Source organism: Chlorocebus sabaeus, chromosome 16 (genome assembly GCF_047675955.1).
Source record: "Chlorocebus sabaeus isolate Y175 chromosome 16, mChlSab1.0.hap1, whole genome shotgun sequence".
Classification (NCBI taxonomy): domain Eukaryota; kingdom Metazoa; phylum Chordata; class Mammalia; order Primates; family Cercopithecidae; genus Chlorocebus; species Chlorocebus sabaeus.
In genome coordinates this window covers 17,459,401-17,482,977 of record NC_132919.1, presented here as the reverse complement: position 1 = coordinate 17,482,977, position 23,577 = coordinate 17,459,401, and the positions used below count along the sequence as shown (strand labels likewise).

At 59.5% G+C, this 23,577-nt stretch overlaps 2 protein-coding genes across 6 annotated transcripts in view; both read left to right on the top strand.

The window, feature by feature from the left end:
• Positions 1-12,091, top strand: part of PEMT (phosphatidylethanolamine N-methyltransferase) — an 86,492-nt gene extending 74,401 nt beyond the window's left edge. For 3 of the 4 annotated variants that reach the window (XM_008010531.3, XM_008010532.3, XM_037987272.2), the window contains exons 4-7: positions 5,074-5,219; positions 8,151-8,262; positions 11,367-11,441; positions 11,806-12,091. In XM_008010531.3, coding sequence (XP_008008722.1) covers positions 5,074-5,219; positions 8,151-8,262; positions 11,367-11,441; positions 11,806-11,863 — 391 coding nt within the window. In that variant the 3' untranslated portion in view covers positions 11,864-12,091. Of the gene's footprint in view, positions 1-5,073; positions 5,220-8,150; positions 8,263-10,487; positions 10,519-11,366; positions 11,442-11,805 lie in introns of those variants that run through there. The other variant, XM_008010535.3, reaches the window with a different exon arrangement.
• Positions 12,092-21,263: 9,172 nt separating this feature from the next.
• Positions 21,264-22,705, top strand: RASD1 (ras related dexamethasone induced 1). 2 transcript variants are annotated; one of them, XM_008010527.3, is made up of 2 exons: positions 21,264-21,812; positions 22,098-22,287. In XM_008010527.3, the coding sequence occupies exons 1-2, from the start codon at positions 21,527-21,529 to the stop codon at positions 22,178-22,180; spliced, it is 369 nt and encodes a 122-aa protein (XP_008008718.1). In that variant the 5' UTR covers positions 21,264-21,526; the 3' UTR covers positions 22,181-22,287. The 2 variants fall into 2 exon arrangements, with proteins under 2 accessions (XP_008008718.1, XP_008008717.1); XM_008010526.3 differs by having other exon boundaries at positions 21,267-21,812; positions 22,024-22,705.
• Positions 22,706-23,577: the final 872 nt, after the last annotated feature.

Sequence of the window (23,577 nt, the reverse complement as noted above, 5' to 3'; positions counted from 1 at the left end):
ATTCTGTATACTAGAGGCCATGGGGCAGGTGCAACCCTGTGGGACACCAGCATCACCCCAGAGCCCCTCTCCCCCAGGGAAGTCTGTTTTCAAAAACTCCCTGATGATTCTGAGGCCAGGCCCTTGGGGACTGTGGCCCTGGAGGAGGCTGGCACACGTGGCCCTCTGTCCCAGTGACCACATGTCCTGGTCACTGCTGCATGCGTCCCAGTGCCTGGCTAGACCTGCTCCAGGATGTGGTCAGGACAGGCCAGGGGTCTAGTGGGTGCATGAAGGAGGGAGGGCATGGAGCCGACGGGACAGTTTGCTTCCGATGGAGTGATGGAGGGCTGGACATGTGCAGCGTTCCATGGCAGAAAAGAGCGACTCCTGCCATCTTGGCAGAACAGGCGAGAATTTTTAAAGAGTCTGTGCACTGGGAAGCCAAGTGTATTAGTTTCCTTCTGCTGTGTAACAAATTCCCACAAACTTAGCAGCTTAAACCACACAAACATACTATGTGACAGTTTCTGTGGCCAGGAGGCTGGATGGGGGGCAGGGTCTTTGCTCCGGGATTCCCCAGGCTGGAATCAAGGTGCCTGCTGGGTGTGAGCTCACCCGAGGTGGGGTCCTGCTGGCAGGATGCGGGTCCTTGAGGCCCAGCTCCTGGTGGCCTCCCCACAGCACAACAGGCAGCTCTGCGGCTTTGGGTCTCTCTGGCTTCTAGACCCTTTTGGAAAGGCCTACCCAGGGTCACCTCCCTTTTGATTAACTCAAGGCCAACTGATCAGGACCTGAATTCTATTTGTGAAATCCCTCCACCAGAGTGATTCCCTCAGGGCAGGGGCCTGGAGTAGCCATTGGGCGGGATCCATGCAGGCAGCTGGTGAGTAAGGGGTGGGAGGGGCACTTAGGACAGGGAACCTGGGCACAAGGGGCCCCAGCTGCTGGGAAGGAGGGAGGGAAAGGGGCTGCAGTTCAGCAAGAGTGGGGCCCAGGCCCTGGTAGACCAGGCCAGGCCTGCACCTGAGGGGCTGCAGCTGGGAAGGAGGGAAGAGGCACCCTCCCCATCCCCAAAGCACACGCCACCAGGAGGTCTGGAAGGAGAATGGGTGTCAGCCCAGGATTCCCGGGTGCTAGGGGTGCTGGGATACTGCTGCCTGTTGTCCTTGGCCTGCCCGTGAGGCTTGAGCCTGTCCCACTGTTTACACGTCGTGAGGAGGCAGGAGAGCCGTCCTGCCCCTCCTGCTTTCTACCATCTGTTTCCGTGTTGGTAAAACAAGACAGACTCTCTCTCAGCTATTGATGGGTTTTGGAAACACTTTGGAAAGGTGACGTGTTATTCAAATGCTCAGAATTAGTGCAACGTCAAAGCCCGGAATTCAAGCCCCTTGATGGTTTCGGGGGTTGCATAGATGAACATTTTTTTTTTTGTTTTAGTAATTACATGCTTATTTTAATATGTCTTGGAAAAGAAATGAGCCCATCAGAGGACTCATTTCATGGCTAGCGTCGTGTAGCTGAGACGGAGTGGAAAGAGCGAGTCACTCCAAGCCTGGGTGAAGGATGTGGAATACACGGCACTCAGGCCACACGTGGATGTGGACCACGTTGCAGAGACATCCCAGGATGATCAAAGTCAGAGAAGTGTTTCTGGTCGGCTGCAGACAGAAACGGGACAGTCCTGTCCCAGGTGGGGCCATGTGCCTGTGGCCTGGTGTGTAGCCCAGGACTCCCAGCTGGGGGCAGGGTGGGGACACTGAGGGCAGCGATGCCCCCTCCCCACCTCCACCCCAGGGTTTCCGGGATTTTATGGGAGCAGAGTGCAGACAGCCTCAAATCACATTAATGACTGAAGGCTCGATCCAGGTCTTAAAAATAGAACCCAAGGCGAATGAATGCATCTCCGTTCCCCACCCCCAGTGCGGAATACTTCCAGGGGAAATTGCATCCTATTACCTCATTCTGTTAGGGAGCTTGTGGTCACAGAGCTACTCATCCATCCACTAATTTTCCCTGTGGAATGGACGGTCTGTGCTTTCCTGGCTTAATGGAGGAGCTAGAACACTGTCGATTGCCTAATCGGGGCCGTGAGATTCCAGTAAACCTGGAATCTAGAATCAGAGTGTATTTGACTGGGTAAGGGGCCACTTGGTGAGAACACCAGGGAGGAGCTCAGCCCAGTTCCTCTGCTGACTCTGAGCAAACGACCCACAGAGCACTGTGCCAGGAGCCAGCCCAGGCTGTCATCTCAGAGAAAGGAAAGGAAAGGCCCCAGGACTGGGGCCATAGGCGGGGGAGCAGCTGGAGGACTGGGGGTCAGGTCTGGGGCAGATCTGGGGCCTCTCCCACCCGCTCCCTGGCCCCCTATCTGCCCTTCATCAGGAATCTGCTTCCAGACAGATCTGATTTTCCTACTGAGCCACGCCCCCAGGGAAGCTGGGCCCTGAACACGCTGGGCTTTGGGCTGGGCCGAACCAGAGGGAGGAAGTTCGCTTTCATCTGCTGCCTGCTTGTGTGATGCAGATGAATTCTGGCAGAGGAACCCTGAGCATGGGGTGTGGACCCAGGCCCTGGCTCGGGTCTCCGCAGGAAGGGGTAAGAGCGACAGGGTCTCCCTCCAGAGTGACCCTCCCGCGTTCTCAGGCCTGGCCTCCTTGCCCTCCCCCTATAGCAGCACGGGATGGGTCTCCCTGGTTCTGCATTTTCCACAGCAGGCAGAGTGCATTCCAAACCCTGCCAGGCCGAGGCCTGCAGCTGGCGGGCTCCTTCAAGCCTTCCCTGCTCCATGCCCTGCCCCAGACTCTAAGGCACAGCTCCCTGCTGTTTCCGCCTTCTGGAATGCTCTCCCCTGTTCACCCCTCCCCACCCCCGTCTGTTTTCTAGTCCCCACTGCAGTGGCAGCCAAGGAGCCAGATGCTTGCAGGGGAGCCATGCTCCTGAGCAGGGCCGGCACCCTTCCTTTCCCTCCCACTCCACCATCTGCAGGCAGGAGAGTGGAGGGTGCCAGGCAGGGGAGAAGGTGTGCCTGGATCGTGGCACCACACTGGGTGTGCGTGTGGCCACCTTACTCCATGGCAGCCCGTGACCCTGAGCCAATCCCAGAGGCTCGGCCTGGAGCTGCGGAGTGACCCTGAGCCCGGGGCAGCAGCAGGATCAGGGCAGGGCGCTGGTGGGTGGAGAGCTGAGGGTGTGGGCAGCATGACCGGCAGTGGGTTTGCCCTGACACCCGAATGCCGCTGTTTGACAGGTCGGTGTGCCCACCTCTGCCACCGGGTCCTGGTGGCTTTGTCCACAGGCCCTTTTCCCTTTCGCCCTGGCTCCTTCTCTGCTCTGGGGGGTGGGAGGAGGAGGAAGGAGCAGCTGCTGCTTCTCTCCAGTCGATGAATATGCACTAAATGTCCGTTCTGTGGCCCGGGCCAAGTGCCGGGGGGACATGCGGGGAAGGAGGAGCAGCTTCTGTCCCCCCAGAGCTCCCAGTCCAGCTGGAGGAAGGAGTTCCAGGGGTTCCAGGGAGGGATAAAGACATGCCTGTGTGTCCTCAGCTCAGCATAAGGAGGGTCACAGCAATCTGAATTCACCAGTGAATGGAATGGGTGGATGAAGATGGGGGCTTCAATCTGCTTGAAAGAGCCTGGCAAAGATACTTCGTGGTGGATGGATGGATGGTTGTGTGGGCAGACAGAGGCTACATTGACGGATGGAGGGATGGATAGATGGACAGATGGATGGATGTGTGGGTGCACAGAGGATAGATTGATGGAGGAAGGATGGGTGGGTGGGTGGGTGGATGGTGAGCTGGCCCTGCTGGGAGATGCCGTCCAGACTGAGTGTAAAAGGCGCTGCCCTGCGTGAGGCAGCAGATCGCCATGTCTCTTCCGTGTTGTGATTATTGCGAGCATGGGAAGTGCACGTTTGGTCACACATATCTGTGCTCCCACACACAGCCTTTCCTGTGAGTGTGCCTCTCATCTAGCACCCAGGGCCCCCTGCCCACCAGCGCCCGCTCCCCTGTGGTGAGGCCCGGTGCATCAGCACATACCTAGCCCCTGTGTCCTCCTTGCACCAGGCCCTCAGTCCTCTGGAGCCAACGGGAGAACCTGAGCCTCTAGACCCACTGCTATCATAGTCACCCCCTGTTGGTCATGCCACTTCCTTTTTTTCTCTCTCTCTCTTTTCTTTTGAGACTGAATCTTGCTCTATTGCCCAGGCTGGAGTGCAGTGGTATGCAAACTCTGCCTCCCAGGTTCAAGCGATTCTTGTGCCCCAGCCTCCTGAGTAGCTGGGATTCCAGGTGCCCACCACCACGCCCAGCTAATTTTTGTATTTTTGGTAGAGACAGGGTTTCACCATATTGGCCAGGCTAGTCTTGAACTCCTGACCTCAGGTGATCCACAGGTCTAATCCTCCCAAAGTGCTGGGATTACAGGCATGAGCCACCGTGCCCAGCCCCCACTACCTTTTAACAAGGCCTTCAGTGGTTTGGCCCCAAAGGGTGCCTGGTGGGGGAATTCAGGTGTGGAGGAGGACATAAAGGGCCCCCAAAGTGCCTTTAAATGCAAGTCAAGCCACCCAGGATGTGGCCAGACCTGCAGGGACTGTGGAAGTGGAAGCCCCAGCACAGAGCACGCCCCAGGCCTCAGGGCACTGAGTCTGTTGGGGAATGGGACACCTGGGCCTGCCCTGCTACCTGGCACCTGCGTCTCTTCTGAGCCTCACTTTTCTCCATAGTATGAGTTGCTCATTGGACAGGATGAGAGTTTGCAAGCTGGTGGCCTTTGGGCTGAATCCAGCCTGCTCACCTGCAGGGTCTAAAGTGGTTTTCATGAATTGTCTATTTCTGGAAATGAGGACAGTTCACATATGAGTCAGGACCTCTGGCTTCTCTTGAAAAAATTTAAATATCTGGCAGGCCTGGGCCCCTCCGTGTTGCTGTCACCCCCTCTCCCGGGTGGACCGGACCCCACCTGCTGCCTGCCTGGCCTGGCAGCCCTGGGCTGGCTGCTCTCTGAGGTTCCCTGGGGAGAGGGCGAGAAGGTGAGGATGGCCTCCTTCTGGACCATGACATCCTCCCTCTCCATCCCCTGCCCGCAGCTTCACGCAGGCCATGCTGAGCCAGCCCAAGATGGAGAGCCTGGACACCCCTGCAGCCTACAGCCTGGGCCTTGCGCTCCTGGGATTGGGCGTCGTGCTCGTGCTCTCCAGCTTCTTTGCACTGGGGTTCACTGGAACCTTCCTAGGTAAGACCCTGAGGGCTGGGGTGACCCTGAGCAGGCCCACTGGAGCCCTAGGGAGGAGCAAGGCCAGGTGGCTGCAGTCCTGCCGTCTGTGACATCAGTGGGAGTGCTGGGGCCCTGCTCCATCAGGGCGTCTTCCCTCCAGGCCTGGCTTGTCCATGGTTAGAACAGGAGGCTGGGCTCCAACAGCAACTCTTACCCCAGGGTGCTGAGCAGCTGCCTCGTGGGGAGTGAAGACAGCTCCTGGCTGCTTCTCTCCAGCTAACGAAGATGCACTCAACACCCGTTCTGGGACTCCCTGAGTCCAGCGCCACACCAGCTCCCTCTTGCAGAAGGCTCTCAGGCCCTATTGCACAGAAGCCCGAGGTGGTGGTGAGTCAGCCACCTCCCCGGCAGCTCCTGGCACGCGTGGCTCTCAGGCCAGGCAGGCTTGTGGTTGGTGCTGTGTTTGGCCGCAGGCAGGGCTGGCGTCGGTCTGGGGAGAGATGAAGGGTGGAGGCACCTTATCCCTTCTCCATTCCCCTCTGCCTGTGGCTGAGGAGCTTTCAGGCTGTGAGCCCAGTGCTGGCCTGGCCAGACGCCCACCAATGACCCTCATGTTGGCAGCAACTTCCAGGTCCTTGCAAGCTGGGAAAGAAAAGCAGCCATGGGAAAGGCAGTAGGGGTGGGGGTGGGAGAGGAGATGGGGGCAGCGGTGGGGGACAAGAGGGGGCCTTTGGAACCTGCAAGGAGAGAAGAAGGCAGCCCCTGTCCAAGGGGAGCCCCTCCCAGTGAGCAGGGAGTTGGCCCAGTGGGGCGTTGCCCACTCTCTGTCATGGGTGGGAAGACCCACGTCTTCCTCCCCGTCAGCCGTGGCCAGTGCAGGAGCTTGGCAGGTTACTCGGCTTCAGTGGCCTCAGTGGCCTCCTGGGACCAACAGTGTCCTGAGGAGCTCCTGGGCCCACCTGCCACCCCCATCCTTAGATGCTGGCTGCAGCTTCTTGGGCCCAGCCCCCAGGGCACTGTGGGCTGTCACAGGGCACTCCAAGTTCTCAAGGAGCCTGTGCTCGGCAGCAAGGGACATCCGAAGGAGGAAGTGGCATCTGTGGGTGCAGCATTCTGGATCGCCCATGACCAGGCCTCTCTGGGACTGTCAGGGGCACCCACAGGTGGTTCAGTGCTTCCTGCGCAGGCAGGAGCTGTAGGGAGTTTGGTCTAGGAAGGGGGGCAGCAGCCAGGAGCATCTGGATCTGCCTGGTGGGGGCAGGTGTGGGCAGGTAGAAAGAGGGAAAGGCCTTGGTGCAAGGAGAGGGAGATTGAGGGCAGAGTGGTGGGCGGCTGGAGGTGGGGGAGCAGCTGGACTGGCCGCACAGGTGCTGTCGGTCGGGACAGGGCTGGAGGGTGAGCCGAGGCCTTGAAGGCCATGCAAGGGGTTGAGGCTCCATCCCCAGAGAGGTGGGAGCCACAGAGGGGGTCCCCGCAAGGAAGAGGTTGGACTGATGGAGCCGGGATCAGCGGTGGGGCTCAGGAGCTGTGGAGGGCCGTTCCAGGATGTGAGGGCGGTGAGAGCCACACGGGAGGGGCTCTGGGCTGTGCAGTCAGGTCCTGTGGGAGACCAGCGGCAGGGGCCCTCCAGCGGTTAGGGTGCGGGTGGATCTGGACAGGGAGGGCTGCAGGCAGCGTAGGGAGAGCCAGGATGGTGGGTGGAGCCCCTCGGCAGTGGAAGAACAAGCTGGGGGGCCCTGAACAGTCAGAGGAGGGAAGGAGCCCACAAACACCAGTGGTCACAGACTCCTGGCAGCGCTGCCAGCAGACATGGCCTAGAAACGCCGAAGGCCAGCGGCATGGGATGTAGGCAAAGGTGGTCACTTCCCCGTGTGACTCAGCCCAAATTGGGTTTCTGTGCCATCTACCCACACCCTGCTGCCCCACTTCCTGCTTCCTGGGAAGAAAGAACTTCCCAGTGGTCCTGGGCCCTGCCCCGTGTCCTCAGATGGTGACGCAGCTCCTGGACCCCTCCTGCCTATGCTGCCCATTGTCAGGCAGCTGCCCTACTTTCCGCCTCAGATGAAGCTCCATTGTCCTCCTGGAGGAGACACAAATTAGGGGTTTCTGGGGACAGAAGGCTGGGAGGAACAAAGCCGCACTCTATGGAGCGGTTACTCTGTGTCCAGTGGGACCGTCCTCTGTAGGCCTGGGACAGACCCTGTGACTGTGACACCGGCCACTGCTTATGGCTCAGAGCAGTCCTGCCGGGGGATGCCTTGTGGCCATGCAACTGACGGGTGCATGGCTGGCCTGTCTGGAACAGGCTGTCCAATAGTCACCCTCTCTCCACTGGGTCTAGCTCCTCTGGGCAGCTGGGTGGGAAAACAATAATACCAGGGCTGACCTCCCAGAGCGACAGGAGGCGTGCTGTGGCCGGGCCCTGGTGCCAGGGCCATGCAGCTGGGGGCGTGGAGCAGAGCAGCCTTTAGCAACCAGCTGAGGCCCCCAGAGGGAGAGGAACTCACCAGAGTGAGGCAGAGCGGGAGGTAGGTCAGGAAGAGGAAGGGTCTGCATAAAGAGGCGCCATGAGCAGAGGGAGAAGGGCCTGAGGAGGAACGGAGCTCTCTGTACAGAGAGCAGGGAAAGGCATCGCAGGGGAGGGAACAGCGTGTTCGAGCCTGGAAGAAGAGGAAGGCCAGCGTGGCTGGGTCACAGTGCACGAGAAGAGGAGCAGTGGGGCAGGGGCGGTGCTCAGCACCTCAGTCCTTGGGCCCCACACCCTCTGCTGTCTGCGTGCTTGGTGGGTCCTTCTGACTCTGTCCATTGTTGAACCCCCTGGAGCCTCCTGGAGTGCAGGGCCCTGTCTCACCTGCAGGTCCCGCCACAGCCCGCTCTGGGGCCTTCCTCAGTGATGGTATGACCAGGGCTGATGAACAGCTGAGGGGCCCTGCCTTGCCTCATCCACAGGTGATTACTTCGGGATCCTCAAGGAGGCGAGAGTGACCGTGTTCCCCTTCAACATCCTGGACAACCCCATGTACTGGGGAAGCACAGCCAACTACCTGGGCTGGGCCATCATGTGAGTACCAGGCTTGCTGCCCCTCTGCCCTGCAGGCCACCTCCCGGGGAGGAGCTGGTGCAGCTCAGGACTCGGGGGCCAGGGCCCCTGGAGAGAGAGAAAGGAAGAACGTGTCATTTGCGGGGGCCTAGGGCGCCCTGGTTCTCCCTTTCTCAGAAGCATCTTATCTATAGTAACAGAAAGCACATCCCAGAACAGGGTGGCCAGCTTCTCCAAGAGGGCTGGAGTGTGGAGGTTCAAAGGCCGCAGGCAGGTCACAGCCGCTCAGCCCTGGTCCTGCCGCGCAAAACAGCTGCCGACGCAGGAAAACGGATGCGCGTGTTCGGCGCCAGCACAGCTCCACTTACAGACATTGAAGCCTAAATTTCAGATCATTTTCACGTGTCATGAAACATTCTTTTGATCCTTTTGCTTTTAACTATTTAAAAATTTAACAGGTGTTCTTGGCCCGTAGGCTGTAGTTTGCAGACCCCTGTGCTGGGACATCAGGGCTGGGACCACCCGAGCCATCTTCCCTGCAGGAGGGGGCAGCCAGAGCCACCAGGGCCCACCTCACCCGCAGCTGACAGAACTGCCTGTGCCCCCATAGCCTCTGCCCATGTGGCAGGCACCCCTTCCCACAGAGGGGACCCCGTGCCATGAGGGAAGCCTGGAAGTGCTGTCGGCCTCAGCCAGGTACAGGCACTGACAAGGTGTGGGGACGTGCTCCTGCAGGGGGGTCAGAGGGCCTGCAGTCAAGGATGGCACAGCGGGAGCTCCCCTGGGCTTCACACCCAGCCCTGACCCTGGCAATTCTAGTTTAGCCATTTTCTTCCATAGAAGGTTTTTTTTGGCAGACAGTGTTCCACTGCTTTTGTTTAACGCTTGAAAACCACCGGCCTAGAATTTACAGGTTCTCCCCAGGACCTGAGGGGCCGAAGGATCCTAAAGGAGTGAATTGTAAATGGTGAATGTCAAGAGCAAGGTGTTGCCTCCTGGCTCCCCGCCCTCAGCGGCTGGGCCGGTAGCAGCTGGGGTTGGAGAGAGCAGAAGCTAGAAGAGGGGCTGTGGGTCTGGCTGGGACCCACCCCGTGTCCAGGCCAGGCAGTCCCCAGGGACACCTCCCACCTGCCTTCTAGCCTGGGCCCTCTGCCCAGACTCGGGCAGTGTGATCCTGAGGCCCAGACTATGTGCCCCCAGGCTCACCGGCCCATGGAGCACTGGGGCCACAGGGTGAGCCCAGACTCAAAGCCCCACCCAGGTCGTCCCTGCAGGCTTAGGGTTCCCAACACACCTGGCCCCCTGTCTCCTCCGTGTGCACACACACATGCACGTATGCACTTACACGCTGTTCCCTCGCCTAGAACCCTCCCACTTATGCCCCTTGTCGGTCCTTCCAAACCCAAGGTGAGGTGTCCCCTCCTGCAAGAATCCCTCCCTGACACCCCCACCTTCGGTGCCTCCCCAGTGGCTTAGTGTCCCCAGCAGTGCCTTGTGCCCTGGAGTGAGAGTCACCCTTGGGCTCGGGACACACAAGCCGCCTCCAGAGGACATCAGCCACGCAGTGTGCTGGGAGATGGCATCAATGGTCCAGGAGCTCATTAGAGATGAGCCATTACCTGGCCAGACGCTGACACAGCAGGGACCCCCGCAGGCCTCCCACAGCCCATCTGTCTCTCACCTGCCAGGGCCCCAGAGATGGGCCTTCCAGGTGTCTGAGCTCCCTGGCATGTAGGACCCCGGCAGGCCATGTGGCAGTGAGCCCGATGCCAGAGCACAGATGGCAGAGGTGGTGGCCTGACTGTGAGGGACAGGTGGGCCTCCTGCTTCATGTTGTGCAAGCGGGGTCTCCTGTCCCCCTTAGGTGCCCACAATGGGGTCGCTGCTGGATGCCAGCCCTGGGGCTGGAGCCTGGGCTTGGATCTTTGCTGTCCTTAAACTGCCCTGCCCCCTGCAGCTCCCAGACAGGCAGACCAGTGTGAGGTCCAGGGGTGGAAGGCAGTGGGCAGGGCAGAGGGTCCCCGCAGGGGCCACAGGTGCCCTCCAGCCCTCACCTTGATCCAGCCCTACCTGGGGTTCTTGTGATGGTTTGTCTGGGGAGGGGGCAACTTGGCACAGAGGCAGCCAAGGAGGGTGCAGCCCCTGGCCCAAGCCTGCCCATGCACCCTCTGTGCCCGCCAGGCAACTCCTTTCCTCCCTCTTTCCCTCCCTCTCTCTCTCCCTCCCTCCCTCCTCCCCAGCAGCAGCCCAGCGCCTGCGGGAGCTGTGGGATCAGAGGTAACTATAGAAATAGATTGGGGGACAGCTTGACGGCAGCTATTTCTGGAAACCTGAGGCAGCTGCGCCCAGGCTCCTCGGTGCCGTCACTGACGAGCTGCCGCTGCTCACTGGTGTGGCGGGGTCAGGAGCTGGTCACCAGGAGAGAGCCCCTGGCGATGCTCCATCCAGCCTTGGGCCTGCTGCACACTCTGCCTTGGGCCTCCCATCCTCTGGGCCGGGGCAAGCAGGGGGTTCCTGGGCGTGGGCTGCTGTCCCACCACCTGGGAGAGCCCAAGCTGGGCTCGATGTTGAGGGTTGGGTGGGGCAGCAGCTCCTAAGCCCCCTTCCCCACAGCCAGATCCTCCCAGGGCATGGCTATGGGGCTGCACCTGTGGCTGGGGGCTGGGAGCTCAAGGTGGACCAAACTGGCTTTGGGGAACCCTGGACCCATTTCTAGAAAACAGCCTTTGTTCCTCAGAGCATGGTTTCTGGGGGACAGTGGAGCACTTTGCCCCAGAACCTCCTCCTGTGCAGGACGAACAGCCCTAGCCACTGGGACTCTTCTGCCTGGGGCTGCGTCTCCAGCTCTGGGCTGGAGGCTGGAGACCCGGAAAGAGTGAGCAGGCCCCACCCGGAGGGAACCCAGCCAGGACGGACAGGCAGACGATGATGATAAATGGATCAGGACCGAGAACATGGGGACCCCACTCAGGAAGGGGCAGTGCTGCCTGGGCTTGGTCGGCCCAGTGGCCCCAGCGTCAGCCGGAAGACCCGGGTCACAGCAGGAAGGGCCAGCCTGGGCAGGAGGGCAGTGGCCCTGAGAGACCCTGGCTCCAGCCAGGCCTAACCTGCCTCTCTCCCTGCAGGCACGCCAGCCCCACGGGCCTGCTCCTGACAGTGCTGGTGGCCCTCACCTACATGGTGGCCCTCCTGTATGAAGAGTGAGTAGCGGCTGCGGCGGGTGGGGGCGTGGCTGCCCGGCTGGCCCTGTCTCTCCTTCTAGAACCTTTCCTTGTGGCCAGGGCAGGCTCAGGACAGGCTGCCATCAGGCAGGCCCACTCCAGTGCTCCCAGGTCAGAGCGGCCACAGCAGCTTACAGTGCGGCCTGCAGGACCCAGCAGGCAGCCGGCCCCTCCCCCCTGCTCTCTGAAGGCTCCAAGTCAGTGCCACCCCAGCGGCTCTGGCGGATGAAGGGGATCCTGGTCCCACTGGGACACCCTCAAGCTGGTGGAGGCAGGGCTCTGGTGTGGGCAGTGGGTCACCCCCAGGACCTGCTGACTGAAGCCTCTCCCCGCTGCCCGGCAGGCCCTTCACCGCGGAGATCTACCGGCAGAAAGCCTCCGGGCCCCACAAGAGGAGCTGATTGAGCTGCAACAGCTTTGCTGAAGGCCTGGCCGGCCTCCTGGCCTGCCCCAAGCGCCAGGCCCTGTGCAGGGCGAGAATGGTGCCTGCTGCTCAGGGCTCGCCCCCGGCGTGGGCTGCTCCAGTGCCTTGGAACCTGCTGCCTTGGGGACCCTGGACATGCCGACCTGTGGCCATTGAGCTCCAACCCACACATTCCCATTCACCAATAAAGGCACCCCTGACCCCAGCATCTACTCCAGCCTCTGTCTGTCTGCGTGGAGAAGGAGCAGGCCTGGGGCACGAGCATCAGGTCCAATAGCTCCCGGGCCAGGCTGGCCCCAGCCTTTCTCTCTCTGAAATCTCGGAGCTGGGAGGCGGGCACCTCTCTCCAGGCCTCCAAAGGAGGTACTTAAGAGGCATCAGGGGCTCACCTGGCCATGGCCATGGTTTCACCCCCAGGAGACTTGGTGTCTTGTGTCACCTGCTCCCACGTCCCCCCCCAGCACACCGAAGCCAGCCCCTCTGCTGCCTCTTCCCTTGGAGGATCCAGCCCTGTGTCCGTCAGCGTGAGGGTGGAGAGGTGTGGTCACGTTGTCCTTGGCCACCCCAGTCTAGCTGGGCAGATGACACTGTCTTTCCTAAATGAATGGCCTTGCGCTGACCAGCATCTGGACACACGCTGGGCGCCCTTTGTGTCTGTATGGGGGGGAGGTGGGCCCTGAAAGGGTAAGCCTCATCTGGGGGAAGTAGGACACAGTGACCAGGAGTGTAGGCTCAGGCATTGCCACTGGGGCTCCCGAGGTGGGCAGAGAGGACACCCTTCCCCCCTCCTCCTGGCACCCATGCCACCACTTCCTGTTTTCATCCCAGTTCTGCTGCTGGTGGCAGGGTCACCCCTCAGTCCCCAGGACACCAGGCCCCCTGACTGGGGCAGGTCGGGGACTTCTAAGCTTGGTGGCTTTGGGGTGATTCTCCTGGGGGTGCCAGAGGCCCTCAGTCCTTCAGCTTTGGTCAACATTATCCCTCAGGGTCTGTGAGCCCCGAAGGCCAGTTAGGGGCTCCCGGAGGCTGTGTGGGGATCAGGGTTCTGCAGGGAGAGGCCGCCACCTGTTCCAGCCCCTCTCCTCTTCCACCTGTGACCTCAGGCTGATCACTGCCCTCCTCCAGCTCCAGGGGTCCTCAGTCAAGCTCAGGGACAATGACCGAGGGCCAGCTTTCCCTTGACATTACTTTCACTCAGGGCTGCAAGGCCATGGCCTGAATGGACATTTACAAAGCGCCCTCAGTCCAGGATCTTCCTGCTCACACCGCCAAGATGGGCTCCCGGGCTGCATTCCTGAGCCCTCTAGGCAAGCCTGGCCTTCTCCTGGGAGGGCTGGAGGTGGGTGCAAGGAGACTCACCCCCCAGCACAGGAGTCCCCAGGCCAGAGCTGTCAGAAGCCACAGAGCCTGTGAGGTGTGAACCTGACCCTTTTATCACACAGCCTCTTGCCCCCCAGGGCACATGGTGGAGTGCCCTGAACTCCTCTTGCCCCAGTCCCAGCCCCCTCACCCCTGGCCCTAGGCAGATTCCCTAACTTCCCACTCTGCATATGGAGGTACAGAGGATGATGGTGCCAGGGCTGCTGGGCAAGGCTGACCTTCACCTGTGTCTTCACAATCCCAGGTGCCCAGTTGACCGGGTCCCGCAGCCCAGGCAGGCGGCCCTCAGGGTCTGGGCCACAGAGCCCCTCTATCCCTCAACTGTGCCAGTTCCTTCTCTCTCTGGGCCTCCTTCCCATCTCCCCAGCCAGGATGCTCAGCCTGGGATCCGGGCCACGGAAGGGAGGTGCCAGAAAGGCTCAGCTGAGCACTGTTCATGTTCCTGGGCAGTTCCCTGCTCCCCACCTCCACTCCCCGTCAGTCCCAGCCCCCGCTGGGGGCTTTATTTTTAGGTACCACTTACTCAGCACCCAGCTGTGTGTGCAGCCGGAGGAAGCCTGGTTCCCTGGCAACCGGCCTGGCTCAGCCCGGTGGGCCCCTCCCCTCAGGGATCCCACCTCCTGCCCACTCCCCACTCACCCCTGAGCTTCACCCTCACACCACCACCCCCCTGCCAAATGTAAATGTGGTCAGGACACCCCCTCAACCCCCGTTGTCCTCGGAAGTAAGTCTTGGCCCATTACCCCTGGGGCCCAGGACTTATTCTCTCCCCAAATCCTGTCCCACCGTGGCCTCCTTCCCTCCATCTGGGCTCCTGCGATATCTTCAGGTCTCAGATCACCTCCGCTTATCCCTGCGTCTACCCTCGCCCTCCCCTTACACTCATCCGTCCGTCCGTCCGTCCGTCCATCCAACAATATTGAGTTAGTCCTCCTAGGACGTGGGCAGAGGACTCACTCGCCTATGAGCATGGTTTTCATGCCCTGCCCTCAGGGGCACGCCACGCCTTGGGACAAGCCACTGCAGGATGGGGACAGGGCGGGATGTTTTCATCTCATCGCTGCCGTAATTGATCTGCGTCCTCAGGCTCCGCGGAATCACTGTCGCTAGTGAGGTGAGTTTTGAAGTCAGATCTGGGCATGGGCAGGTGTCAGGAGGTGAGGCAGTGGGGTGGGCCAGGAGCCTTCCACCCGAGGGAACAGCATATGCCGCGGCTGTGGTGGGCCGACCCAGGAGAGGGTCCAGGGCCCCCGAGTCTCCCTTGCAACAGGCAGGCCTGGTGAGGGGCTCCGTTTCCAAGACACAAACGGAGTATTGCAGAAAAGTGACAGGTTCCCCCTGGCTGCAGGGTGGAAACAGGGTCTGCTACTGTGAGGAGGCCCCCAGGGTGGGAGATGCCTACAGACTTGTTCTGGGCAGCGGTGATGGCGCTGGGCCCTGGACAGAGGTGTGAGGTGGGAAGAGGAGACGTGAGAGATGTGTAAGGGGGAGAATGTCCAGGATTTGGGGATGAATGAGGGAGCAAAGGGGTGTAGCCCCCATGGTGGGCGGGTCCAGGTCAGCTGGGAGAGATCCTGAGTCCCTCTGCAACAGGCAGGTGGCTGCAGGGTGCCTGGAGAGGGTTGGGCTGGAACCAGGACCTGTTCATCAGGGGGCGAGATCCACAATTCTCAACCCGGCGTGCACAGTTCTGCCACCTGGCCAGCTTCATGGTTTCATTTCTATTATAATTTTAACATCTTTACTGAGATATAATTCACAAGCCATACATACAAGTCTGAGTTTTTGTTAATCCACAGACTTGTGCAGGCATCACCACAATCATTAAAACATTTTCGTCACTCCCCAGAGAGACCCCAGTACCCCTGAGCTGTCACCCCCAACTCCTCTCCAGCATTAATCACCACCAAGTCGCTCTCTGTCTCTATGGATTTGCCTCTCCCGGACACTTCCTATGAAGGAATCACGGTATTTGTCCATTGGTGTGTGGCTTCTCTCACTCAGCACTGTGTTTTTGAGGTTCAGCTGCGTAGTGCCATGCCCCAGCACTGTTCATTTTTACGGCTGAACAATGTTCCACTATGTGGATGGACACACTGTGTTTACCCATCAGGCAACGGACACTTGGGTTGCCCCCACCTTCGGGCTGTTGTGAAGACTGTGGCTGTAAACACTTGTGGACAGCTTTTGTGTAGACACGTTTTCATTGCTTTTGGGCAAATGAAATTTGCCCAAATTTCATTGCTCTGGGCAAATTCCTCGGTGTGGAATTGTTAGGTCACATGGTAACTCGCATGTTGGACACATTGAGGAACTTCTACCCTGTTTTTCACAGCACCTGTATCTTCTTTTTTTTTTTTTTTTTTTTTTTTTGAGACGGAGTCTGGCTCTGTCGCCCAGGCTGGAGTGCAGTGGCCAGATCTCAGCTCACTGCAAGCTCCGCCTCCCGGGTTTACGCCATTCTCCTGCCTCAGCCTCCCGAGTAGCTGGGACTACAGGCGCCGCCACCACGCCCGGCTAGTTTTTTGTATTTTTTAGTAGAGACGGGGTTTCACCGTGTTAGCCAGGATGGTCTCGATCTCCTGACCTCGTGATCCGCCCGTCTCGGCCTCCCAAAGTGCTGGGATTACAGGCTTGAGCCACCGCACCCGGCCACCTGTATCTTCTTACATGCCCACCTTAATAACTTTTTATTTTTATTTTTATTTATTTATATTTGAGATGGCATTTCGCTCTTGTTGCCCAGGCTGGAGTGCAGGGGCGTAATCTCAGCTCACTGCAACCTCCACCTCCCAGGTTCAAGCGACTCTCTTGCCTCAGGCTCAAGCGACTCTCTTGCCTCAGGCTCTTGAGTAGCTGGGATTAGCAGGTGTCTGCCACCATGCCCGGCTAATTTTTTGTATTTTTGGTAGAGATGGGATTTCACCATGCTGGTCAGGAACAGCTCTCGAACTCCTGACCTCAGGTGATCTGACCGCCTCGGCCTCCCAAAGTGATGGGATTACAGGCGTGAGCCACCACAGGGGCCCAGCCAGGCAGGGGCTTAGCGAGGTGGGGGCACGAGGGAGCCTTTCAGAACTGGAGGTGCCCTGTGCTTGGATGCGGTGCTGTCACAGGTGTGCACATAGGGGAACCTTCAAGCTGTAACCTTTCCATCTGCGCATGCTATTATAGCCAAGTCATATCAAGTTGGACCATATAAAGTTGCCAATACTGCATGTGACCATTTCTAACTTAGAAAAGCAGTATTATTCGGCCGGGCGCGGGGGCTCACGCATGTAATCCCGGCACTTTGGGAGACCGAGGCAGGCAGATCACGAGGTCAAGAGATGGAGAACATCCTGGTCAGCATGGGGAAACCCCGTCTCTACTGAAAATACAAAAAACTAGCTGGGCGTGGTGGTGGGCGCCTGTAGTCCCAGCTACTTGGGAAGCTGAGGCAGGAGAATCGCTTGAACCCGGGAGGCGGGGGTTGCAGTGAGCCGAGGTCATGCCACTGCACTCCAGCCTGGTGACAGAGCGAGATTCCGTCTCAAAAAAAAAGAAAAAGAAAAAAGGAAAAAAAAAAAGGAATATTATTCTATGATTCAGACTAGTATCCTAAAAACTTAAGAGAAAAATGGAGCAGTGTGAATAGTATGAACCAGAAAATGATCAGTGACAACCATCACATGGGAAGTTTTGAAAGGGACACAGGCAGTGTGACCTGTGTTCGCCATGGTGGTCAAGTGGGCCTCGCTGAGGAGGTGGCATTTGAGCCAAGACCCAACTGCAAGAGGAAGCAGGAGGGAGGAAGAGCCTCCAGGCATCGGGAGTGGCAATGCAAAGGTCCTGAGGTAAAAACAAGGTCCCAGTGCCCCCAAAGCAGCAGCTCTGAAGGACTGAGCTACCGAGGGTGCCAACCCTGGGCACCTGGTCCCTCGAGGGTCAGGCCAAGGGGTTGAGCCTCTGGGCACCCGTGTGTTCGCAGGAAGCTGGGCCTGGACTATCATGTTGTTCTGAACCCCAGGTCACCAGGGCCAGCAGGGTCAGCCACCCCTGGAGGCAGAGTCACTCTTGTGGGGTGATCCAAGGGTTGTCAGAAAGTGTGGGCATGCCTCTCTGTCACCTGGCCACACGCCTGACATTCCGCCTTATTTTTTAACATTTTTTAAAATTTATTTTTTGAGACGGAGTCTCGCTGTGTCACCCAGGCTGGGGTGCAGTGGTGCGATCTTGGCTCACTGCAACCTCCGTCTCGTGGGTTCAAGTGATTCTCCTGCCTCAGCCTCCAGAGTAGCCAAGAGTGCTGGTGCACGCCACCACGCCTGGCTAATTTTTGTATTTTGAGTAGAGACAGGGTTTCACCAGGTTGGTTAGGCTGGTCTTGAACTCCTGACCTCATGTGATCTGCCCACCTTGGCCTCCCAATGTGCCAGGATTACAGGCATGAGCCACCATGCCCAACCTGACGTTCCACCTTCTTTCGGCCTCTGAGGGGCTCCTGTAGGCTGGCAAGGGCCAGGCTGTGGGAACGTGCTGTGCTGGGGTTGAGGGGCAGAGAGAGGGGTTCACTTCTTCAAATTCCACTCGCAATACTTGAGCCCACGGCGGGAGAGGAGAGGCACGGCCTGGGGACGCTGCACACACTGACCCTGCAGCCCCTTATGTGTAAAATGGCCAAGATAGTCATGCCTGCCTTGTGTATAAAGCAGGTGCTGAGGCAGTGCCTCCCTCCCTTGTCGCCCATGGAGCTCCTCAAGGTTTTCTCTTTGCTTTCTAGAATCCAGAATCCGTCTCTGGGCTTGAGGGACATGAGAGGCATCCAGTCTGACCATATCCAGTGCTTCGGTCCTGCTGCTGCTTGCACAGGTGCTCACTCCCTCCCTCCGCCAACACCTCTGCACACACAGCCTTTGAGGCGGATGGATGGCCTGAGCCAGGCAGCAAAGCTCCGTGCATCCTGATCCTTGGTTCCTGGGGCAGAGCCGGGAGCCCTGGGCTGAGCTGGCTTCTGCTGGAAGCGTCTGCTCTACCGGGAACAGAGCTCATCACTGATGAAGAATCTACCAAGGTTATGATCTCAGCTTGATGAGGGGAGCCTGTCAGAGGGAAGGCAAAGCCAGCTCTGTTTGCCCCTTTCCTCCTCTTCAGGAGGTGGCGTGCACCAGGGTCACACAGGAGAGAAGCACGCCTCAGGGCCTCCTCTGCAAGGCGCTGGTAGAGATGGGCTCTGGCCGCACAGGCCAGCACAGCAGTGCCCGGGCCTGAGGGTGCTCTGGGTTCCTGTCACCTGAAGTGCCCACTTCTGGCCTTCGTGTGTACTCTGTCTCAGGACACCACCACAGGCAAAGCTCTGATGGGGTGCCCAGCATTCTCCTCCGGCCCAGCTTTCAAGAACCTTCTAATTGCTCTTTGCCCTCAGACAAGGCTGTGTGGCTGGCATTTCCTGCCTGGGGCCGGTGCGGGGGGGTGGTACAGCTGTCCACCCCCAGACCAGCCCTGACATTTAGTCAAATATTTTAAACAGTTCCCCTCCCCTCTGAGCAGGAAACTCGCTGCACTGCAGGTAAATACTATTTACAGACAGGCTTATAGCCTCACACACGCCGTTTGTTGTCTCATTCTCCAAACACGCAGAAAACAGAATCATTTCTTGCCTACAGCATAGGACTGTGAGGGACCTGGACATCAGATGCTGTGAGGGCTGGCAGGGCCCGGTGGCCGGAGTGCTGGGAAGCCCAGTACACGTGTTCCCTCTATATGGGGCTCCGGGATCCAAGGGGCGGATGGTTCTGTGAGTTGCGAGTTGTTCCTGCTTGTCTTCCATCCCCCGGCCCTCCCCAGTCACTCTGATTAGCCAGCTCGGGCAGGGCCTTTAGTATAAAGTCACACAGGCAAACCCCAGAAGAAGGAAAAAGGGCACCTGCGTGTACAACGAGCTGGGTGGCAGACGCTGCGCCGGGGTAAGGCTTCCTTCATGCAGTTGGGAGTCTGGCCATGTGGGGACATCAGGAGATGCCATCCCACAGAATTGGTGGCTAGGCTGTCCTGGGTGTGGCCGAGAGAGGCCCTGGTCCCAGCGCTCCTTTCATTCTGGTCCTTTCTGAAATGGTTTGGATTTTTAAAAAACCGTGAGTATTTATTACTTTTGTAATAAAAAGAAAGAGATGCCCTTTTAAAAGAAAAGAGGAGGGTAGAAACAAGGGAGTCGGCTTGCTGCTTGAGAGAGTAAAGTCCCAGAGGCCACCTCCTTGACAGGAGGTGTAGGCGCTCTGGGGCATTCAGAATGCGAATGGCAGGTGGGCCTGGGTCTTCACAACTCAGCATCCGTAGGGCAGACAGCCATGCACAGATGGTACCAGGAGTCACTATTTCTGAGGACCCAGGCTGGGTGCCTGCCAGTGTCATGTCCCTGATTTAAGGGGCCAGCCTGGACACTGACCAGGGGAGAGCTGGGCTGTGATCCTTGACTCTCAGGCCCTCCACTCATATCAAATGGACCCTCTTGGGACCAGAGCCCCAGAAGGCAATGGCTGTGTGGGGTCCACCTTCACTATAGCCCTGGCCATCAGTCATCCCAAGTCAGAGCCTGGCTGTCCATGCAGTGCCGCTGTGGAGGCGCAGGAAGGCGGTGCTCAGTCTGAAGGTGGTTCAGGTCCGTACCTTGACTGAGTGCCCCCATGCAACCCTCACCCACCTGACAGCTGGGCCGGTGGTGCCAGCTAATGGCTCCCTACGTTTCTCCTAAATCAGACGTGGCCAAAGCAAAACACTGAGCACAGAGCTTGCCTGTCATGGCTTGGAGCAGTGACTTCCTCAAGAGCTCAGGGCTGAGGAGCTGGCTCCAGACAGCTTGTTGCCAGTGTTCAACAACATGACCCCACTCCTGGTTATTGATCAACCCAGCGTGCTCTCGAGAGTACTCCCATCAGGCCTCGTGGGTCAATACTACTGTTATTGTTGCTATTGTTATTGCCAGGTCCCGCCCTCCTAAAGCATTTGCATGTTTTCATCCTTAATCACAGAACCAGAATCACTATCTTCCAGAAGAGAAAACTGAGGCCCAGGAGAAGGCAAGAGGTTATGCTGTGCTCCCAGGGCCTTCCTGGGCTCGCTGCGGCTTTGAGCTCCAGCTCTCTCAGCTAGACAATGAGAACGGCAGCCCACGCGCCGCACAGTAAAGGCCCAAAATGCTATGATGGAGGGTGTGGGCCACTGGCTGCAGAGCCCTCCATGCCACAGAGCATGTCCGGCTGGGAGAAAGGAGCAGGCTGAGGCCTGCCACAGAGCGTGGGGATGGGGACCGCTTCTGCTGGGCCCCAGCCTGGCTACCTGAGGCCCCTGCCCCATTCCTGCCGCTCCCCACCTGCCTGCCCCTAGCCTCTGTTCCAGCTCTGCGCGCCGCGCCCGCAGCCTCCCCAGCCGTCGGCCGGGCTCTCTGCTGCCCTCTAGCGGCCCGAGCGCGCGGTGCCGAGCTCCGCGCCTGAGGCCCCGAAACCCCGCGCCCGCCTGGCGGTCACCTCCCGGGAACAAGAGCCGGGCTGGGGACCACAGCGGGAGGGGGCTGGGGCTGGGGCTGGGGCTGGGGCTGTGCTCTGAGGAGTGCAATATATAGTCCGCGCAAGCACCCAGCAAACGCTGCTGCGCTTACTGGGTTACTTACTAGATGACTATTCTCTGGGGAAACAGAACCAAAGAAAGTAAGTGTACGCGCGCGGGAGATGCAGGAAGGGGGGGTCCTTGCCCGAAGTCGCAGAGGGACAGGGGCACCGCCGGGACCAGAACCCCGACGCCCCTGCGGCCGCCAAGCAAGCGGCAGTGGAGGAGTCCGAGCGCCTCCAGCCTCAGCCCCTACCCTGGACTGTTTCCCCAAGTCCCCGCGCCCAGAGGGCAGGAGCCGGGCAGCGGGGCTGGGAGCGGGTGCGGGGGAGGCGGGCCCCGCGGGACGTGACGCACCGAGCTGGGAGGGCCGGGGCGGGGCGGCGACGCAGGCTGCATATAAGGGCGGCAGGCGGGCTCCAAAGCCAGAGCAAGCTGCCTTTGCCCAGAGCTTGGGAGAGCCCGAGCCGAGCCGATCCCAGCTTAGCCTAAGCCCAGCCCAAGTGGAACCGGAGCCCCAAGCCCGAGCCGCGCCCAGCCCGAGCAGAGCCCTCCGGCCGCTGAGCCGCGCCCAGCCCGAGCAGAGCCCTCCGGCCGCTCACCCGCGCGCCACCCCAGCGACCCCCCGCGGCTCTCAGTCCTCTCGGCCCCGTGCCCGCCCTCGCGGCCCCTCTGCCCAATGAAACTGGCCGCGATGATCAAGAAGATGTGCCCGAGCGACTCGGAGCTGAGTATCCCCGCCAAGAACTGCTATCGCATGGTCATCCTCGGCTCGTCCAAGGTGGGCAAGACGGCCATCGTGTCGCGCTTCCTCACCGGCCGCTTCGAGGACGCCTACACACCAACTATCGAGGACTTCCACCGCAAGTTCTACTCCATCCGCGGTGAGGTATACCAGCTCGACATCCTCGACACGTCCGGCAACCACCCGTTCCCCGCCATGCGGCGCCTCTCCATCCTCACAGGTGAGCTGGGGGCCGGGCAGGCACGGGAGGGAAGGGCGGGCAACCCTCGGCCAGGGCACCCCGTGAGCACCGGTCCCGCTGCCGCGCGCCAAGTAGTGCGCTTCGCACTTAGAGAGGCTAGCGCGCCCCGCGCGGCCTCAAAGTCAGCCCGACTTGTCCCCTAGGCGGCCACCCTCACCTTCTCCTTTTCTGCTCTCTGTGCCCCCTCTAGGAGACGTTTTCATCCTGGTGTTCAGCCTGGACAACCGCGACTCCTTTGAGGAGGTGCAGCGGCTCAGGCAGCAGATCCTCGACACCAAGTCTTGCCTCAAGAACAAAACCAAGGAGAACGTGGACGTGCCCCTGGTCATCTGCGGCAACAAGGGTGACCGGGACTTCTACCGCGAGGTGGACCAGCGCGAGATCGAGCAGCTGGTGGGCGACGACCCCCAGCGCTGCGCCTACTTCGAGATCTCGGCCAAGAAGAACAGCAGCCTGGACCAGATGTTCCGCGCGCTCTTCGCCATGGCCAAGCTGCCGAGCGAGATGAGCCCGGACCTGCACCGCAAGGTCTCGGTGCAGTACTGCGACGTGCTGCACAAGAAGGCGCTGCGGAACAAGAAGCTGCTGCGGGCCGGCAGCGGCGGTGGCGACCCGGGCGACGCCTTCGGCATCGTGGCACCCTTCGCGCGCCGGCCCAGCGTACACAGCGACCTCATGTACATCCGCGAGAAGGCCAGCGCCGGCAGCCAGGCCAAGGACAAGGAACGCTGCGTCATCAGCTAGGAGCCCCGCCGCGCCAGCGACACAACCTAAGGAGGACCTTTTTGTTTAAAAGTCAAATCCAACGGCCCGGCACGCCCCGTGCGCCCCGGGCCGCGAGCGCGCGGACTGGCATCTCCCCTCCCCGCGATTCGCCCCCAGCACTGGGGAGGCGCCACTGAATCGAGAAGGGACGGTCATCTGCTCCGGAAGGAAAGAGAACTGGCCAAGACTAGGACTATTCCCCCACCCCCGTTCCCCCATTGGCGCCAGCCATCCCCACAACTTGGGGGGTGAGGGCCCAGCTGAGGGTGGATTTGTCTTCTCAAAGACCTAAGAGTGAGCGCGGGGTGGGGGGGATGTGAAGTTATCCAGCCTCTGTTAGGCTTCAAGAAACCGTCCTGCCCGCTTGCGGGTCAGGACCCAGGGGCATTATCTTGTCTGTGAATCCGGGTTGCCGTGACAGCCGGCAGAGCCTCTGCCCTCCCGAAACTAAGGGGGGCGTGGGTCAAATCATAGCCAAGTGACTCGTTTACATGTGAGTGAAACTGCACAAAGGAATACAAAACAAAACTTGCACTTTAACGGTAGTTCCGGTGTCAACATGGACACGAACAAAACCTTACCCAGGTGTTTATACTGTGTGTGTGTGTGTGTGAGTCTTTAAAGTTATTGCTGTTGTTTTTTAAATATACAATAAAATAATTTAAAATGGAAAACTGGTTTTTCTTTGCTTTTAGAGATGGCTGGAGTGGGGAAGGGTGTGGAGAAGGAAGGGGCTGGGCTCTGACTTAGGTGGAACTAGAACTTCCCCAGAACTGGAAAATAACCCTGGCCTTCTGAAAGCAGCTTCGGCTGCCAGAAAAGCGCCCGATGCCTGGGGCATCTATGCAGGGGATGGTTCCCTAGAAAACCAGGAGGAATATAAAGGATTTCAGGGTTCCCCCTGGAGATGAACTCTTTCTAGCCATCCATCCGCTTAATTTTCTTTGGATTCGATGACAAAAGGCCTCATTTTCTGAGA

What these genes read in the sequence shown, in the direction of transcription:
- RASD1 (XM_008010526.3), top strand. Translation starts at nt 21,527, where the DNA reads ATGAAACTGGCCGCGATGATCAAGAAGATGTGCCCGAGCGACTCGGAG. An exon ending in GCGCCTCTCCATCCTCACAG is followed by an intron (nt 21,813 to 22,023) that starts GTGAGCTGGGGG and finishes TGCCCCCTCTAG; the next exon opens with GAGACGTTTTCATCCTGGTG.